General features: G+C 43.0%; 1 protein-coding gene and 1 long non-coding RNA gene across 3 annotated transcripts; both read right to left on the bottom strand.

Moving 5' to 3' along the window:
• Nucleotides 1-988: 988 nt before the first annotated feature.
• On the bottom strand, nucleotides 989-20,313 carry CFAP95 (cilia and flagella associated protein 95). 2 transcript variants are annotated; one of them, XM_081930783.1, is made up of 6 exons: nucleotides 20,183-20,313; nucleotides 19,749-19,857; nucleotides 14,974-15,095; nucleotides 13,867-13,935; nucleotides 6,121-6,178; nucleotides 989-1,390 (listed from the first exon to the last, which is right to left on the bottom strand). In XM_081930783.1, the coding sequence occupies exons 1-6, from the start codon at nucleotides 20,278-20,280 to the stop codon at nucleotides 1,193-1,195; spliced, it is 654 nt and encodes a 217-aa protein (XP_081786909.1). In that variant the 5' UTR covers nucleotides 20,281-20,313; the 3' UTR covers nucleotides 989-1,192. The 2 variants fall into 2 exon arrangements, with proteins under 2 accessions (XP_081786909.1, XP_081786910.1); XM_081930784.1 differs by lacking the exon at nucleotides 13,867-13,935.
• LOC309380689 lies at nucleotides 14,355-14,967 on the bottom strand. The gene is made up of 2 exons (XR_014173033.1): nucleotides 14,787-14,967; nucleotides 14,355-14,411 (listed from the first exon to the last, which is right to left on the bottom strand). It is a non-coding gene; the product is annotated as an uncharacterized lncRNA (long non-coding RNA).
• Nucleotides 20,314-20,461: the final 148 nt, after the last annotated feature.

Genomic DNA, 20,461 nt, shown 5'->3' with positions numbered 1-20,461 from the left:
TCTCGCTGGGAACTTCCGTTTTGTATATAGCTTTTGTTCTGGCTGTTTTCCTGGACACGGAGGCAAGCAGTCATGTTTTTCCTTTGTTCTGAACTACATTGAATAAAGCTGTAAATATGCTCTCCTGTCTGCATCCTTTTGTTGTGGAGACTCTGCTGAAAGGATGGTCTTGGAATGTCTCTGTGGCTCGTGTTGCTAATTGACTGATGCTGTTCCACGGGAGACCGGTGATCGTCCAGAGATGACTGGGGGCCTGCCTGATGCCTCCGTCTCCCTGGCAGTATCCCAACAGTGTGGGGGACAGAAGGAAAAACAAATACACCCAATATAGGGTTGGTGTGTTTTCCTTTCCTTGCCAAGAAAAAGAGATGGCTTTGGATCCTGTAGACCCCAAACCTCCTTCAGTGACTCCTCCCTTGGCAGCTTTCACATCCATGAGGCAGCCATGGCCTATTGCAGGGATCACAGGATTGCGCCTTTAGCTTGCATTTGGAAGGGACTTACTGAAAATACTAGTTGTACAGGGAGGGTGGTAAAAAATCAGGGCATTCAAGTACACAACAACAACCATTTTTATTATTTGTACTTTGCCCATCTGACTGGGTTGCCTCAGCCACTCTGGGCAGCTTCCAACATAGTGATAGGATATAGATGACCCTGCAAGCAGGCCAACTGTTTTAGGTGGTGTTCACTAAATATGGCAAATGCATATTAACTCCCCACCCCCAGTGTGTATAAAAGGATGACTAACCAAATCTTATAATCACAGCACTATATATTCATACTAAGTGACCCCCCTTGTCAATGGCAGACCATGTTGCAGGATGTGGGAAGGATAAGCAGAAAGCTATAAGAGAATTTAAAATGTACTTGCTATTTTTGACAGCAGCCCAAACTAATGTAACATGCAGTTCCTTCCTAAACAAAGCACAATAATTTACAGAATTCCTCTAACTTGACATCTGTTGGCTTAATCCATCACAGAGAATTTCAGTAATCTGGGTTTTTATTTTGTTTTTTTTGAACAGGTTAACAACAGGATCCCAATTTGGTACACCCATTATATAAGTACCGTATATGGATTTATTCTATAACGAACTATTTTAAAAGTTGCAATGTTATTTATTTTGCAGTATGATTCTACAATAATCAGATACAAAGATAGACTTTACTTTTGTAGAGTTGCTAGTGCTTAAGAATTATCTTCATTCACATTTGTCCGTATAGGGCTAGTTACAGGAAATACTTTTTGCCTTAGATCTGCATTACCATACAACCCACTCTCATCTTGCCATGTGTTGATCCCATGTCTTCTGTAATCAGCTGTGTCAGTAAACTGTGAATGACATTTTCTGTGAACTACAGAGTAGCCATCTGGCTGAAGCTCAATCTAAAGAAAATACATTCAAGGGCATATTATTAATCAGAAGGCGAATTTGTAAACCATTTTTGATGATAAGAGAGGCAATGGTTGTGTTTGCACATCAAGCAAAATACTGCCACAACCTAGAAAACCCAAGAAGCTGCTTTATACTGAATCCGACCATTGGTCCATCTGGCTCAGTATTGCCTATGTTAACTGGTGGGGGCTTTTCAGAGTTTCAACTGGCGACATGACCAGTCAGGGATTGAACCTGGAACTTCTACATGGGAAGCAGATGCTCCACCCCTAAGCCACAGCCCTTGTTGCCCCCATAGAAAACCTTGTGCCATTAGCTCCCTGGTTAAACAGTCTTGGTTTAGAATAGCTACCATTTTCACAGCAGATAAAATAGACTGAAAATCAGTGCTAGGCCTGGCTTCCTCAACCTCGGCCCTCCAGATGTTTTGAGACTACAATTCCCATCATCCCTGACCACTGGTCCTGCTAGCTAGGGATCATGGGAGTTGTAGGCCAAAAACATCTGGAGGGCCGAGGTTGAGGAAGCCTGTGCTAGGGCAACAAAGCAAACAGTTTTTAAAGCTTTATTCCCAGTGACAGCAACAGAAAATAATTTTTAAAAAACCAAGAGCAAAGAAGGAGAAGAGTGAATTTCTGGGATTGGGGGTAAGCTATACCCCATGGTAAATTTCAGAGAGAAAAATGTTTCACTTTATCCTTCTCATCCTAAACATATTTTATTTAAAGTAAATCCTCTTGATTTTAAGTATGCTAATTTTCAAGTAAGCATGCTTAGGATTGCAGTCTTATTTTAAATGTTCAGTTTGTTATTCAGTTAGATAATTTGTACGTGAAAGCTATCTTTCCTTTATGTGTACTACAGGGATCTAGAAAAAGGAGAGTAGATGGAGATGAGCTGTTTGTTGGGGGGGGGGGGACATTTATTCCCCTTATTCCCTGCAAGTGATGCTGATGTTTGTTGGACCATAAAATTAGAGGAGGGCTTTCTGAAATTAATGGTATTTAACATTGTTGTCATTGCCTAGAGCTTGAAGGAAGCTTCAATAAATAAATGTAAAACCAGAATTCAAGCAAAAGCCCACCAAGTCTATAGAAAAGAAATGTAAATACCAACCCATTTCTTGTTTGATGGGTAGTTTTAAAAACAACAATAAAAACCATTGGTTGTGTTTGTTGTTTTAAAAGAAAAAAAGCCTTTTTTTAAAAAAAAGATAACTAGCTAATAGAAACATAACAGCTCTGCTATTTCCCTCCTACCATTATAGCTCAGTTTATGTGATGTGGTAGCATCAGGGTGGATAAAAATCAATGATTTTTTAAAAAAATGTTTAAAAAACATATTTTTTTAAAAAATCAGTTTTTTTTATTTAAATTGGATTTTTAAAATGAAATGCTTTTGGAGGGAAAATCTTTCTAAAAATAGTTTTCTATCTAAGTTACATTATAGTCCAAAGGCTATTCATCAGGAAATAAGGATTTAACTTTTTCATGTGTGCTAAAACTCAGTCTAAGGTTGTTTTTTTTTAATTGTTTAACCACATCAGTTAACAAACATGGATACATATGCTATAATGTTATTGTTTTAGTTAAATAAATTGTTTGAATTGTTATTAAGGAAATGATTATTATTCTCCTTCCAATAAAGTACAGCAGAAAAGTTGTCCAAATATAGACAGTTAACTTATTAAACCTCACAATTTCATAATTATCTGTCAATGTATTTCTAGTAGTATAACCAAGTCAGTAATTTTTGATGTAACTGCAAAAACTACTTTGAAAAATTGTTATTCCCTGCAGGATACATTAGGACTAAGGAAGCAAGGGATCTAATTGTCAGGAGACTCAGGAGACAGAGTAGCTGAAGGAAGAGGAACAAAGGGGAAGGACCAGAAGGGAAGGGGAAATAATCCAGGATGCTTGTTCTGGAGGGTTTCAATATTCACATTGTGTCTATCTCGGAGGGACCACGGTGGGACTTAATGCCCACCATGACCACTATGGTTTCTTAATACATTGTCAGCATGACGTTCTGCAGGATACACTTTGGATCTTGTATATTTGACGCCACAGAAAGTGGACAGTCTGGAAATCAGGGGCTTCTCTGTCAGCCCAATGTCTTGAACAGACTATTTCTTGGTGAGGTTTTGTCAAGATGTGGCCTGACAATGGGGAACCTAATCTGATGAAAGGAAATTGTAGAGGCCCCCCAGTACAACTGAGAACCTGGGAGAACCTACAAAAGTCCCAAAGCAGACTGTAGTGCCTCAGCTCATGAATGCCTTGTCTGAGCTGCGCAGCACAAGGACCACAGCCCATGCCCTGCCTTGATCCCCAATGCTTCCTCTTCCACCACCCAGGCCTTAAGAGCAAAGACGGCAGGGAATTCACTGAGTTCCTGCAAAGCTCCACAGGTGAAGTCATTCAACATCTGTAGCGAGGGGCCATCAGTAGGCCAATGAGACTCAACTTTTTCTCATCTGAGTCAGGTGATCAGGTGAGGCATGCAAGAGCCGAATTGGTGTCTGGACTCAGTAACTGGCAGCATGAATTTCAACAAGATGGAGGCACTGAGAGTGGGTAGTTTTCAGGTTCAGAAAATTGGTGTTTGTCCTGATCTGGGTGAGATTTCATTCTTCCTGAAAGGGTAGAGACACAGTTTGAAGATATTCCCTGATCCCAGCATTGGATCCTCAGTGGCCCAGGGTGTATTTTACCAACTTTGGCTGGTTTGCAACTGCAACTGTTCCTGAATAAGGAGTCCTGCTTTGGTGACCTGTGTTCTGGGAATCTCTCTGTTTGATCACTAATGTATTATACAGGGGGATGCCCTTAAAGACATCCCCAGAAGCTTCCATTCATGAAAAATCTGGCTGCAAGAGTGTTGGCAGGTATAGCTGAGGTTGTTCATATTTCACTTATTTTGAAATATCTACTTCTAACCCTAATTTAAGGTGCTGGTCCTTACTTTAAAGTCCTAAATGGCTTGGAGTCCAAATACCTGAATAATGGCATCTTGCCATATGAGGATGCCTACGTCTTAAGATTTGTTCCAGTATTGTTCCAGGTACCCTCTTTAGTGGATTATGTTACATAAAGCAGATGTCTTTTTGTACTGATGTGTCAACATTTTAATGTGTTTGCCAAGGAGACACACCTGGTTTTGTTGACTAGTGGGGCCATTCCTACTTGCCCAGGTATTTTAGCCTTTTAAAATTGTAGATGGTTTTGTTGGGGTTTCTATTTGATTTTGTCTTGTTATATTTTGCTGCATTTTTAAAATTATGTTAATTAGTTTTTATTTGTGCTTAAGTACACTCTCCTGGAATCTTTGTATGACGCATAAGTAAGGAATATTTTAAATTAAATAGTCAAGAAAGTATGTGATAGTAGCAGAGATTGAGGAGACATAGAGGGTGCCTAGGCAGGCTTAGGAGGAGCTTGAGGAGCCAAGGATGCTAATGATGGCAAATGCATTTTGCACATTAACTTGAAGCAGAACCTTGCGCTGGTATGCTTAATGAGATCAAAATGTCCAAAGGATGTGCATATGGTAAAAAAGGTAAAAGCTAAAGGAATGCCTGGCGTGCTCTGGTCCATGGGGTCACGAAGAGTTAGACACAACTAACGACTAAACAACAACAAAAAGACCCCTGGACGGTTAAGTCCAGTAAAAAGGCAACTATGGGGTTGCGGCACTCATCTCGCTTTTCAGGCTGAGGAAGCTGGTGTTTGTCCACAAACAGCTTTCTGGGTCATGTGGCCAGAATGACTCAACCGCTTCTGGTGGTGTCTGACGGGACACCGTGACAAGTGCATATGAGAGAGACAGAAGGGCGGGGAGAGGGAGAGAGACAGAGAGTGTTCATCATGATCACAGTTGAAATGTGTACTGACAAACACTTTCCTTTATGAGTTGCCATGGTTACAAAAATATCTGGCCATGATTCCCATTCTGCTAAAATCCTTGGCGCGTAAAAGAAGGGATCCAGAGCAAGCCATGATTCATCCACACACTTTCCTTTCTCATTTACTGTGTCTGTATTCCATACACACACAATTAATCAATGCAATTTAAGTGGTAAAGTTAACATCTCTCACTGCTACTAGAGGCCAACAAATAATACAACAGGTTTGGAATCCAGTTAAAGATTATGGGTTGTGTTCAAGGTAGCGCCAAGGTTAACATTCTATCAACGCAAGGATTTTTCCTTGCATGACAGAATCTTCTTCCTCCACCCAACTTTGTCCCTAACCCTCTAGAGCAGATTTGGGGACAGCACAGGGTGTGTACAGTGGGGTTGGCCCATAAGGTGGAGTGAAGAAACCACTTTGGGCTATGGGTGCCTCCCCTGTCCCCCCACCTCTGCCACCGGCCTGAGTCTGGACATTAGGTTAAGGCCAACAATTACTCAGCACTAGGTAGCGTGGCAGCAGCATGATCAGGGAGGAGCAAGGGCCTCAAACTGTTGCTGTGAGTTCCCACATGCTTTCTCATTCACACATACCCATGGTATGGCTTAATGTTATGTGCAAACTGGGCTGATATCCATTTTCATTGCTATGTAATATATGTAAAATTGACTATCTTGGGGTGAATCTACATATTTCATTTACCTGGTAGAGCCTGTTTGAAACAACCTCTGAATGGCTACTGTTCTACACATGAAGGCCTTGATGTAAAGCATGGTAGAAAACAACCATTCTGCTCTTATACTTACATATGGTTCATAGTCATATGGTGGAACATAATCTGTTTGGTATGTTGTATCTAGAAACCTGTAACACAGAGAATATATATTATACCTAGCTTTTGTGTAATGTTTTTAACTTGTCTGTCTCTAAGAGCTCTTAGAAAAACAATTTAAAAGATATAGTTAACGTTGATCTTTTAGTAAGCAAGACCAAAGTAGTGGGAAAAGGTATTTTCAGTGTGTGTTCCCATAGCTGTTAGAGTCAAGTTATACTTTACAGAATTTATTCTCCTTTGGATTTGGACCAAATGAGGACTGCTAATTTCCAGAACCCCCACAACTGTTTTTCAGTACTAGGAAAATTTAGCAGCTATGCCTGAGGCACAGGAAGAATAATACTTCCAGTGAACTGCCAAAAAGTGTCATGCTAATGAAAATAGAAGTATTCCTGTGATTTGTCATATAACATGTTGAAATTTTCTGACAGAAGTTGATCTATTCTCAGCCTGTTTTCAACTGGAGAATCCCAAAGCTGATGGCCCAGTTCACCAACACAGCCCACAGCAGAACAGTTCCAGATATGAGTTTTCTAAAGCACTGCTTTTTTGCAGGGACAGTTCTCACGGCCCTTGGCATCCCTACATGGACGAGAGGGTGGCACAGGTAGAGCACTACATTCATATGAACAGTCCAGCTGTTTGTACTTATTTCATACATGTATACAGCTCGAAAATTCTTGAAGCGATTTAGAGGAAAATTGAACAAACCCACAACTGCTGCCAATCAATTTCAGAATATGGCTCTTAGGAGGGTAGGAATGGATTGTGCCAAGTTGGCATTTGGACAGCCATGGCAGTACAAGGATTGATGGAGGTGGACACTGGAATTTCCAGCCCTGACCCAAAGACTCTGTTTACAATTTTAACAAGTTACAAGAGAATATGTAATAATAATAATAATAATAATTAATAATAAATAAATAAATAAATTATTATTTATACCCTGCACATCTGGCTGGGTTTCCCCAGCCACTCTGGGCGGCTTCCAACAAAGTATTAAAATACAGTAGTCTGTTAAACATTAAGCACTTCCCTAAAGAGGGCTGCCACCTTCTGCCCCTCACTTAAATCTTATCTCATTCACTTCCAGGACTGGAACCCAGGTGAAGAAAAGTGCCCAAGCACAAGAAGGCATGGGTATATTTAGCTTTCCTTGCTCATATGAACCTTTTGATGTAGAAATCAGACCCTACCCAACCCTATACTTGATATATGAACGAGGCAGATACAAGAACAATCAATGTGGCTTCAGTCTTCTCACCTAGTTCAGCCCTATGATGAAAGCAGCAGCAATCATGAATTCATGATTTATTACATACCAAGCCAATAAATAAAACAAAGCATGTTCTGATCATCCTGTAACAAGATCATCTTGTAACCTCTTTTAAAGATGATCTCTGTAAAGTTTGTACTCTGAGCTAGTGACTAACTTTTTAAAATATGTTCAGAGTTGTCATGAAAGGCAAATGATCCAGCTCTAATAAGCATTATAATATCTAGCTTTCAGGAGAGTTGCAGGGGGATAAATATCAAGTTTATGGGGTCTAGCTAGTTTACCCACTAAAATATTCAACCACACTGCGATCCCACATCCCAGCCTCGCAAAGCGGCGCAGGGCTGGCAGGGCAGTTGTGGCTGATTAGCTGCTCTCCCTGTGCAAAGGTCAGAGGGGGCAGGGTTTCTGTTGAGGCAGGTGATTAGCTGTGGGAGGAGCTTATCAGAGCTTGCAGGGTTTGATCCATCTTTTAGATTTAGGGGAGCTAGTCTCAAACGTTTGTTGGGGGAGACCTAGGCTTTTTTGGGGGGGATTTATTTGTCCTGTCTTCACGCTTTTTATGATGGAGGGCCGCTGTAGTCACCCCCAACGACACGTTCTCAAGATGGAGGGTGAGGGAACACTGCAGTCACCTGCAGTTCCTGCGCAATTTTTGCCATCTTGCCAAAGGTTGCAGGCAGCTTTACCTGCAACAACTGGAGGAACGTGTAGCTATACTCCAAAGAATTAGAGAGCTGGAGCTCTTCTTGGAAGCAACAGAGCACACCGTCTCCACCAAGGAGGAGACAGGGGACTCCCCTGAGAAGGAGGCTAGTTCACCAACACAGGAGCCAGATATATGGAGAAACGTTTGCTCTGACTGTTTAGAAATACACAATCGCTTTGAGGTCCTCTCCCCTAGCATGGAAGACGAAGAGCAGACTCCATTTGAGGATCTCTATCTCATTACAGTCGATCAGGTATATGAAGACGAGCAGCAAAGTCAGTCCTCAGGGAATGTGCAGGCGACCTTAGAACGGACAGCTCACGGAAGAACCCCGACCAGACCTAAGAGGAGGCATGTAGTGGTGATAGGGGATTCCCTACTGACGGGAACAGAAGCAGTGATCTGTGGGCCTGACAAGATGTCTTGGGAAGTGTGCTGTCTCCCCGGGGCTAAGATCCAAGATGTAACTGAACGACTGCAAGGAATCATAAAACCCACTGACAAATACCCCTTCCTCTTGGTTCATGTGGGAACCAATGACACTGCAAGCAATAGCCTCCAGAAGATCAAAAGAGACTACGAGGCTCTGGGCAGGAAATTGAAGCAATTAAATGCACAAATTGTCATCTCATCTGTCCTCCCAGTTGAACGACGTGGCATCCAAGAGTATTAAAAGAACTGGCAGATGTGATCTCAGAACCACTGGCAGTCATCTTTGAGAATTCCTGGAGAACAGGCGAAGTCCCGGCAGACTGGAGGACGGCAAATGTTGTCCCTATTTTCAAAAAGGGGAAAAGAGAGGACCGAAATAATTACCACCCAGTCAGCCTGACATCAATACCAGGGAAGATTCTGGAGCAGATCATTAAGCAAACAGTCTATGAGCACCTAGAAAGGAATGCTGTGATCACCAATAGTCAGCATGGATTTCTGAAAAATAAGTCATGTCAGACTAACCTGATCTCGTTTTTTGACAGAATTACAAGCCCGGTAGATAAAGGGAACGCAGTGGATGTAGCCTACCTTGATTTCAGCAAGGCATTTGACAAGGTGCCCCATGATATTCTTGTAAAGAAGCTGGTAAAATGTGGTCTTGACTATGCTACCACTCAGTGGATTTGTAACTGGCTGGCTGACTGAACCCAAAGGGTGCTCATCAATGGTTCCTCTTCATCCTGGAGAAGAGTGACTAGTGGGGTGCCACAGGGTTCTGTCTTATTCAACATCTTTATCAACGACTTGGATGATGGACTCAAGGGCATCCTGATCAAATTTGCAGATGACACTAAACTGGGAGGGGTGGCTAACACCCCAGAGGACAGGATCACACTTCAAAACAACCTTGACAGATTAGAGTAAAAGGTAAAGGTAAAGGTACCCCTGCCCGTACGGGCCAGTCTTGACAGACTCTGGGGTTGTGCGCCCATCTCACTTAAGAGGCCAGGGGCCAGCGCTGTCCGGAGACACTTCCGGGTCACGTGGCCAGCGTGACAAAGCTGCATCTGGCGAGCCAGAGCCGCACACGGAAACGCCGTTTACCTTCCCGCTGGTAAGCGGTCCCTACTTGCACCCGGAGGTGCTTTCGAACTGCTAGGTTGGCAGGTGCTGGGACCGAGCAGCGGGAGCGCACCCCGCCGCAGGGATTCGAACCGCCGACCTTTCGATCGGCAAGTCCTAGGCGCTGAGGCTTTAACCCACAGCGCCACCTGCGTCCCCAGATTAGAGAACTGGGCCAAAACAAACAAGATGAATTTTAACAGGGAGAAATGTAAAGTATTGCACTTGGGCAAAAAAAATGAGAGGAACAAATACAAGATGGGTGGCACCTGGCTTGAGAGCAGTACATGTGAAAAGGATCTAGGAGTCTTGGCTGACCACAAACTTGACATGAGCCAACAGTGTGACGCGGCAGTTAAAAAAGCCGATGCAATTCTGGGCTGCATCAATAGGAGTATAGCATCTAGATCAAGGGAAGTAATAGTGCCACTGTATTCTGCTCTGGTCAGACCTCACCTGGAGTACTGTGTCCAGTTCTGGGCACCACAGTTCAAGAAGGACACTGACAAACTGGAACGTGTCCAGAGGAGGGCAACCAAAATGGTCAAAGGCCTGGAAACGATGCCTTATGAGGAACGGCTAAGGGAGCTGGGCATGTTTAGCCTGGAGAAGAGGAGGTTAAGGGGTGATATGATAGCCATGTTCAAATATATAAAAGGATGTCGCATAGAGGAGGGAGAAAGGTTGTTTTCTGCTGCTCCAGAGAAGCGGACACGGAGCAATGGATCCAAACTACAAGAAAGAAGATTCCACCTAAACATTAGGAAGAACTTCCTGACAGTACTGTTCAACAGTGGAATTTGCTGCCAAGGAGTGTGGTGGAGTCTCCTTCTTTGAAGGTCTTTAAGCAGAGGCTTGACAACCATATGTCAGGAGTGCTCTGATGGTGTTTCCTGCTTGGCAGGGGGTTGGACTCGATGGCCCTTGTGGTTTCTTCCAACTCTATGATTCTAGGATGCAACAGGAACATGTGTGCTTTGGATACATGCCTGTTGCATTCTTGCATCCCCCTGTCAGCTCTGTGCCCAGTGCTTTTCCCATTGCAAAGAGCCCCCAAGCCCCAAGAAGGAGGAAGAGACGTTGTTGACCCTCCTGGAACCTCCCTTGCACCCTGCTCGGCTCCAGTTGCCCCTCAGCCTTCCAGTAGGAAAAGGCGCAGGCTGAGAAAAAGCAGGGCATAAATAAGAAGGACGGAAGGCAGACACATCATGCAGCCTTCTCTTCTGTTTTCATGCCTCTGCACCGCCAGATGGACGCAGCCTGGAAGGCGAGTGGAGCCCATGGAGGAGCCTGACTGCATCGGAGGCAGCACAGCCGTGGAGAGGTGGGGACAACACTGACAGATGGGAGGAGACAACGGTAGCACAGATGAGGCAATTTGGGTGGGTCTTTCCCACTCTCCCCACAATGTGTCTGTGGGGAGAGTGGTGCCCTCATTGATTAGTCCTCACTTGCTGCACTCCTAGCCCCACCTACCTGTGAGTAAGACCTGTAATTTACACAGACTAATATTTAGTCATATGGTGCCTTCAGGCAGCCTGTTTATTGAGCATCCATCTTAATTTGTTTGCAGGGAGATTAAAAGACATTGGCTGTTTAAGGAACCTTCATTCGGATTTGTCTTCAGGGAGGTGACAAATCAAAGGTAGTGTTATCCCACACTTTCCAGTGCATTTTTCTGCATGTACCTTGTTGCAAAAAGTCTGATCTTTGGGGGAAGTGGGCTTGTTGTGCAAGACATCCTAGTCAACTATAATGGCACAACCTAAATTTACTAGTACAGTGGTACCTCAGGTTACATACGCTTCAGGTTACAGACTCCGCTAACCCAGAAATAGTGCTTCAGGTTAAGAACTTTGCTTCAGGATGAGAACAGAAATCGTGCTCCGGTGGCGTGGCAGCAGCAGGAGGCCCCATTAGCTAAAGTGGTGCTTCAGGTTAAGAACAGTTTCAGGTTAAGTATGGACCTCCGGAATGAATTAAGTACTTAACTTGAGGTACCACTATATGTGCTTGAATCCTACCTGAAAATAGCAACTGTCTGGAAGCACAGTTAGCCTACTTATCTATTTACCACATTGTCTACAAATACATCTCTGCCCAAACTGATTCTTCAGGAGTTCAGTGGAGCAATGCTGTGCCAACCCCTCCCTTCCCAAATAGCAGTTACTGGAACAGGGCAGATGAAGGGCAGCAAGTGACATGGGGCTTTGTAGAAGGACATTTTACTTTAATTACAGCAATATTTTCTTAAAAAACAATGCATGTACTTTTGGGGTAAGGGGTTCAATTTTGGATGGGGGAAGGGAGTCAGAGTGTCATGGTCCACAGGTTAGGGGATGCCATGCCCTGGGTGCTGGCAACCCATGCTATGCCGCTGAGCCTACTCACAGAAGTGCCTGCATGCTTGCCCAGCCTGGCTCGGGACGGAACCCATGGGAATGACTGCACCCACCCTACTTGGGACATCTTGGCTTATGCCTAGCCATGAATTTAACACCTCTGCTTTAACTGCCAGCTTTGGAATAATCATGCTGAGAGTCTGCCTACCATGTGCACGAGTGACAGCCAGGGCAGATGCAAAGGAAGGAAGCCTCTGGACATACACAGAGGGCTGTAGTCAATGTTAGTCAAATTCAGAGTAGACCCACTCAAATTAAGAGACATGGCTAATTCAAGAGCGTAAATTTCAATGAGTTTAGTCTGAGCAGATGTTACAGCCCAGAATGCCTAGGCCCCCACCCCAAGGAGAAATGTAGTCATAAAGTTACCTACGTGGGAGAAAGGAAGCTAGCTTCTAGGCATGCACTGAGTGCAGTATAATTAACTGAGCCTGTGCAGTCTGTGCTACCAGACTTCTGTTATAGTAATGCACTTTGAAGTAGAGTTGCAGAAGATGGTGAAAAGCAAGATATATTCTATAGCCAACACAGCAGTTTCTAAATATAGAATTTTAATGTTTTACTATCTATGCAGTCTGTCAATATCTGTATTATAAACATTTATCAACACCATATTCTTAGGAAATAAATATGGTGAACCAGATGCTGATAAAATTAAAACTTAACATACTTTCGTTTCACCAGAAGTTGTTTCCTGCATCTGCTCCCTAGTCTTGGATATAATCTTGCCCTCCTTTGCTCTCAAATTTAATTCAATTTATTTTTTAAAGTAGCATTGGCCTTCTGGATTTGATTTACTGCTCCACTGCCTTTCTGTTTAGGGTCATTTAATTTGCTGTTTAAATTGCTTGTAATTCTAGTAAGGTAAATACTGCAACTTTTTTTATTCAAAACAAAAGCAGACAAAACCAGTTACTAGCCAGAAAACCTTTTAGAAGAAAATTATACTTTTCTCAAAAAAATCTCAAAATGTTTACATAAACCCATGAGCTAAAAGCCTGATTTGCACACCATGGTCAGCCAAACTATGGATTCCTGGGACCCTGCAAAACTGCAGGCTCCCAGGGAGGAGCTCACAGCCAGTTTGCTCCACGCCTGTCTTTTCTACTCCCACAAAGCACTGAAGCTCTCTCCTTGCTAACCCAGGCTGTGCAGCCAAGGTTTATTCCTCAGATCCCTTTTCTTTTGCATACACAAATGAACAGAAAGTGGAGGTGCTATGACAGAACATGCAACCACTTATTTGGGACTATTCCAGTAATAACACTAAGATCACTTACAGTGAGATCCTATACTGTACATGTATTCCCGGTTACTGAATCCTTAATTGCCAGGGAAATATTTCACTGGGTCATGGTCAAAAGCAACAGAAAACTTCTCATTGTGTTTCAAAATACAAAATTATGCCAATGCATTTAATGAAGAAATGGGTACTCCAGTTTCAAGGTATCCTATGCAAGTATTGGAAGCAAACTCAAGAGGAAAATAAGATATCACAAGAGTTTTAACAAAGCAGCATGGAGAGGAAACATTCGTATTTTTCCTTGCTTGAAAATAAAAAATATAATTAATATTCTAATGCAAAATACAACCACTAAAATAATTAACTATGTTGGAACTGAAACTAGTGCACACATGTCACATGTTATCCAATGCAAAAACAGTGGTTGTTAATTACTTCTCTGTGAACACTATAGATCTTTCCAACCCTTAAAATGCAGTACAGAATCTGATCATAAATTATCTGGTTATTACAATTTTGCAAGTACTAACATTTTAAAGTGATCTGGAGAGTGACAGGGCAATACGGCTCCCGGACCTGTTTCAGGTAACCCTGTCTCCCTGCAAAAAGAGAGTTTTTCAGACTTCAAGCAAAACAATAAAGCATTAAGCAAGTCAGATATTAAGTGTTTTATGATGAATTCAATTCCCATGAGTGGGTGGGTATTAAATAAATGATCAATAGTCATTGGATCAAACTCAGTTATTAAGAGACATTATTGCCACAATGTTTTCATGCTACAATAAAATGCTGTTGCTTTTGACACAGTTGTAGGGTTATCACACGGCATTTTTGCAAGTGGTCACTACTGCTCTCTACTGGATGAAATGTGACAGACGGGTTCAAACATTTATTTATTTTTAAACTTTACTGCTTAGCAGTAGCTGAAGAGCAAAACTATTCTCATCCTGACAAATGTCTCTAGCATAGAGCATAACTTTCCATCTCAACAGCACAAAGAGGCAAGGTACAACATTAATTCTGAACTAAACAAATTTAATGGAGGATGCCAGTTTCTCATTCTACTTTTAATGAACTACCACCTCTATCACAGATAAAGGTAAAGGTAAAGGTACCCCTGCCCGTACGGGCCAGTCTTGACAGACTCTGGGGTTGTGCGCCCATCTCACTTAAGAGGCCAGGGGCCAGCGCTGTCCGGAGACACTTCCAGGTCACATGGCCAGCGTGACATCGCTGCTCTGGCGAGCCAGAGCTGCACACGGAAACGCCGTTTACCTTCCCGCTAGAAAGCGGTCCCTATTTATCTACTTGCACCCGAGGGTGCTTTCGAACTGCTAGGTTGGCAGGCGCTGGGACCGAGCAGCGGGAGCGCACCCCGCAGCAGGGATTCGAACCGCCGACCTTTCGATCAGCAAGTTCTAGGCGCTGAGGCTTTAACCCACAGCGCCACCTGTGTCCCCTATCACAGATACTTTGGAGCAAATGTAGAAATTACTGGCATCCAATATTAATGGCACTCAAATGTTTGCCGTACAAATAGCGTAAGATATGAAGAAAAAGGGGGCGAAAACAGGAATTCACAATGTGTTATATCCTATTTGAATACTGAGTATGGATTCAAAAGCTTCCAGAAATACCTGCCAATAACAGCTATTTCAAAATTATCTTCATCCAACAAAGACTTCCGAATGTCTAGTTCTTTATATTCTTTAATTCTGTAGGGTTCAGACAAATGATCTTCATATGTGGTTACCCATTTCTAAATGGAAATGTAACAGAGAAAGGAATGGGTTTTAGAAACACACCAGCTGTCAACTTATTAAATGTAATGAAAAATTATATGTGCTTTTATATGCCAATTATTCTTATGGATGTAAAGAATTTTTCTGGAAGAAGTTCCTGATCCTGCCATTATACTTCTCCTCATGCTTCCCCCCCGCCTGTCTCACTCCTCTCTCTTACTGATCCAACCGTGTAGCCCCATCAAACTCACCATGACCTATCTAGCCTGACAAGCATAAGACATGGATAGGTTTCTAGAAGCAAGCCGAACCCCAACCTTCCTTGGCCTGTGTCAATGATTTCATTGGAGGGCAAGGAGTTACAGAAATCCCTTCCACCTCCTTGGCCTTAGATCCATTATGCTGTGAGTTGAATTCGCTTCCAAGAGATGCATGTAAGGAATGAGTCCACCACAGCAATTAAGATTAGAGAGGAAATAATCTAATAATCTGCATCTCATATTGGCTGCCCTCTGCTTTTTTTAGGTTTGGAGGATCAGAATGTGACAGAATATTGCGGAACAGCTATTTTATATATCAATACTTTAAAACTGGCACGACCCACACACCCATTTAGTTGAATCAATTGATAAAAGGTATACTATTCTTGCATGATGGCTCTACCACCAACTATATGGTCAAGACATACGTTAATACAGTCGTACCTCCGTTTACGTAACCCTCTGGTTACGTAAACTTTGAGATGCACGCATGGCAAACCTGGAAGTATTTTACGGGTTTCACCGCATGTGCGTGCGCAGAAGCAGTCCTCAGGTTGTGGAAACCTTCGGATCGAACTGGACCTCCAGAACAGATCCCGTCCGCAACCGGAGGTACCATTTTAATTCACTTACAATTAAATCAGTGTATAGGTTTGTATCAACTGCTTTAATACTATAATGTCAGTTTTCGGATTTGATTTGAACTGGCCTCAGAAAGTTAAGCAAGGAGTATATTCATATTAATCTGATTCCATGAAAATCAAGGTGTGCTAAACTCTGCAACTCTCTGCTTTAAGAATTATGCTGGCTTTCATGTTCCCAGCAGGCTGCTCCTGCATCTTATTCACCCTTCCAACTTCACCTGGTTTGTACTACATTCATAATAATTATTATTTGTTGAATCAACACTCAGGGCTTATCCACACTTCCCCTTCTCCCACTGCTTTCCCCTGGGGAAAACCACTGTTTAGCACTCAACTGGAACAAATAGCAATTCTGGTTTTCCCTGGGGGTAAGGCAAGGGGGAAATCACTCGGACCCGTGCCTAGAAAGCTCCGGTCAACTGGAAAACTGCTTGGATGCATGCTTTCTAGTCATGACATAAGCGAAAGTGTGGACGAGCCCAAAGAGTTGACTCATGTGTGAATGGTCTCCATCTCCCACCGCCAATGAAACTAATCAATGAATGGATAAAGAACCTACCCACATGACACTGACACAAAAATCTTGCATGTACATGTTGTAAAATAATGAAAGTTCACTACCCCACCCCCGTACATCTTTTCTCCCTCAACCTCATACTCTCTATAACTTTGGTGTCTCACATCAAAAGTACGCTAGTGGTCAACATTGTAGAAACCTGTTGGAAAAACTGTATTTCTGAGGTTTGATGGCTTATAACACCACTTTTTGGGAGTAATACCATAAAGTTATATATCAATGGAAAGATAATTTAATGAAGAATGCAATGCAATAACTTTTATGAAGGATTATTTATTACAACAGAAGTCATAAAGAAGAAATGTGAAACACATAGAAAAAATTAGATATACAAAAATTCTCACCAGTTTCCTGCCATGGCATTTGGCTGCTTTCCCAGGGCACTGGACCCCAATTGTGCAAGTTTTCAGGGATAATATGGGGGTAATTATCCCTGCCGACCCACCCCCCAGGGTAGGGGTGCTGGCCATCACCTCGTCCAATAACTGCCGCTCACTACAGAATGCAGGGGCAGGGACACTGAGCACTGCACCAACTGGAAACTCTCCAGAGTCATCGCCATGAGCAGGAGGATCCCTGTTCCTCAAAAAACTATTAAAATTCAGACTAAGAAACAGGCGTGTTCTGGAATGAAAGCGATAAAAAAGACCTGCTAAATAAATCAGTCACTGGGTGCCAAGGCTTTGATCTGAAAAGGACTTTCATTGTTGTGCTGTGATTTAAGTGAGGTGAGCGGTAGTTTCTGTTTCTATATTTCTACATTTGTTACTTCATGATTTGGCAAACCTCACCAAGAAAGAATCAACTATCTAAATGAAATGCCGGAGGAATGGTAAAATTGGAGAATTTGGTGCTTGATAGCACGGTCCTCTGTGGAGAGCTCCAACTAGAACTGGCAAAAACAAGATCAGATATACATGTGGCTCGGGTTGAGAAAAGGACGCAGCCTCCCCTCCAGGAGAGGCTGAAGATAATCGATGAATTATAATTGGGGAATTTTTCACACAAAAAACTGCATTTGCTTGCATGGATTATTGTTATATATGGATTAATGTCAAAGTGAGGGTGAATCTTTGATCCTCGCGAGCTTTCCCTAGGGCCCAGGGAGAGCAAGCTTGGATTTCAGAGGAACCTAACAATTACTGATTGTGCAATATACCCTATGGCCCTGCTTTTCTACGCAACACTCATATTTGGAACATCAGCTCGTTAAAAGACCTGAAAGATTGCTGTGCCATAAATCTTATTAAAAGAAGGAGAGCTGGAAGAGAGCCCAGAACCCTTGACGATAAGACTGTGGAATAAAAAGGGGGGGCCACCAGGGGGGACTGTGCTGAAAACCAATCAATGGATAACAACACAAAATAAAATGCATCTTGCATGATAATAGACATATGGATTTGCTAAACGCGATTGAAAGTCATACAGCAGTGAATGTGATATAAGACAATGGGATAAGATTGGAATTATGAAATTGGGGAAAAAAAGCAGGAACAAGGGAAATAAACTTTCTCCCAACAGCCAGAACATGGGAAGTGCTCTTGAAAATTTTAATTTGGAAAGTATAATTGGCTTTACTGTTTGTATTATGATGTGGCAAGAGTCAGTTTGATTTGTTACCAATTGGACTGTTATTAACTGAAAATTAATAAAAAAAATTATACAAAAATTATCACCATGTCAGTAAATACTTAGTTGGGTAACCTTTAGCTTTAATTATGGTCTTACAACGCCTTCGCATGGAGTGAACCAAGTTTTTTCGTTCTGCAGCTGTAATAATGTGAAACCAAGATTGAATTATTGCCTTCATTAATTGGGTTTGTATTGCTGGCTCCATAGATTTTCAATTGGGTTAAGGGATATGTATTTGGGGGCATTTACATTCCCATTAATGATGCAAATTCTGCCCAAACCTTTTGCTGTCATACAACCCCAGATTAAAACACATACCTGGGTGTTTCACTGTAGGTGTAATGTAAGTAGGATGTTAATCTCCAATTCTCCTAATGTATTTCATGCCATCACTACCAGGCAAGCACATTTTGGTCTCATCACTCCAAATAACACTGTCCCATTATTCCACCGTCCAATTAACATGGGGTTTAGCTCAGTTTAATCTTTTAAACCTTTGTTTAAGAGATAAAAATGGCTTTTTCCTTGGAATTCTAGGATTTAGACCATATTCCTAAAGTCTGCACCAAACAGTCCTTGCATTCAACTTCACATTACATTGCACCATGTCATCTTATATACACCCAGATAATTTTCTTCTGTCACGTAGGCACAGTCTTTCAATTCTTCAGCAGAGCTGTCTGGGCTCCATGCAATCAGAGAGGGCGCTTTGGAGCCAGACAGTCAATAGCCCTAGTTCCAGCGGGCCACCATCAGCATAGTATAAAACATTCCCTACCACTCTCTGGAAACCATTTGGATTCATTAAGTGGTGGGGTGTTATGAGTCATCAAACCTTGGAAATACACTTTTTCAAAAAGGTTTCCACAATTTTGGCCACTAGTGTAACATCCGCAGAAAGGACTCTTAGAACCTAAAGCAGAGATGCTGTATGTACTTCTGTTACCCAAGAAAATCTTCAATAAAAACAAAAAACAATATAAAAAAGTAATTGTATTTAGATAGGCTAGTTATTGGAAAGTTCTGCCTGCTGGTTTCTGATGGCTCTTTTACACATACAACATCATGTATCATGCATGAAAGGAATTCTCCTAAGCACCTTCTGGCAAACCCGAGCAGCACACGGAAACGCCCTTTACCTTCCCGCCGGAGCAGTACCTATTTATCTACTTGCACTTTGACGTGCTTTCGAACTGCTAGGTTGGCAGGAGCAGGGACTGAGCAAAGGGAGCTCACCCTGTCGTGGGGATTCGAACCGCCGACTTTCTGATCGGCAAGCCCAAGAGGCTCAGTTGTTTAGACCACAGCGCCACCCGCATAGGATTGGGCTACTGTATTAAGACTTTTTTTCAGTCACACAATCCTCCCCATTCCATACAACAACCAGCTTTTGAAACTAAGACAATTTTAAATAAGTTATATTGCTACTGAAATTTATTTTTAAAATATTTCTAATTATTCTTCATATTCAAATACAAGGAATAATATTTTGACAGCTAATTAAAGTTATACTCCTGACATGTTTATAGGCATGAAAGTGGAAAGACGCTTTCTTACCTCATCCATGGTTCCAAGTCGCCAGTAGGTAGAGCGACATAAGTTTTTAGAGCCCAAAGGAATTTCATGTATGTCATAGTCCTTAGGTTCTGCTTCTCTCTTGTAGTACCTTAAAAAAAACCAACGGTAATAAGCTAGATGGGTGCTACCAAAGAAGCACACGCAACAGACTCCTGCCCAGATGCGCGCGCCATCTCTGCAGGATCCATCACATTCGGGGGGGGGCACTTTCAGAGTTTTTAGGGTGTTACCTGAAGCACTACCAAAAATTGAAACCATTTCAAGCACAGGCTGCGCCAGAACATGCACGCCCGACCGGGATGGAAAACCCCGAACCTGGAGCACGCCTCTCCCCCAGCCCTGAGCAGCAGCACCAGGCTCGCCCGAGCCCGGCCACTTCCCGCCCTGCGCGCCCCCGGGAGCCTTTCCCTCACCAGCGGTGCACCAGGGTGGGCCTCCCGTAGTCGGCGCAGGGCGAGCGCAGCGTCAGCGCTCCCCGGCGCTCCATCACGTCCGGAGGGCCCAGCTCCATCGCGGCGGCGCTTCTCTCTCTCTCTCTCTCTCCCTCTCGCCGCGCCTGGTCGCCCGGGCAACCGCAGAGGCTGCGCGATCGCTCCGCCCCGAGACCGGAACTTTGTATTCCCGGTTTCTTCCGCGGCCGGCGAAGGGCGAAAAGGCCCCGCCAGGCGACCGCCTTCCTTCTTTAGCAGATC

This window comes from Podarcis melisellensis, assembly GCF_964234715.1.
Source record: "Podarcis melisellensis genome assembly, chromosome: 11".
NCBI lineage: Eukaryota > Metazoa > Chordata > Lepidosauria > Squamata > Lacertidae > Podarcis > Podarcis melisellensis.
This window is presented reverse-complemented; position numbering and strand designations above follow the sequence as displayed.

Bases quoted from the DNA above. Each gene is read 5' to 3' on its own strand.
- CFAP95 (XM_081930783.1), bottom strand. From the start codon at position 20,280: ATGGAGCTGGGCCCTCCGGACGTGATGGAGCGCCGGGGAGCGCTGACG. The intron at 13,936-14,973 runs GTATTTCTGGAA...CTCTTTTTGCAG, and splicing joins GAAATAGCTGTTATTGGCAG to GGAGACAGGGTTACCTGAAA. The intron at 6,179-13,866 runs GTTAGTACTTGC...TCTGTGTTACAG, and splicing joins TCTCCAGATCACTTTAAAAT to GTTTCTAGATACAACATACC.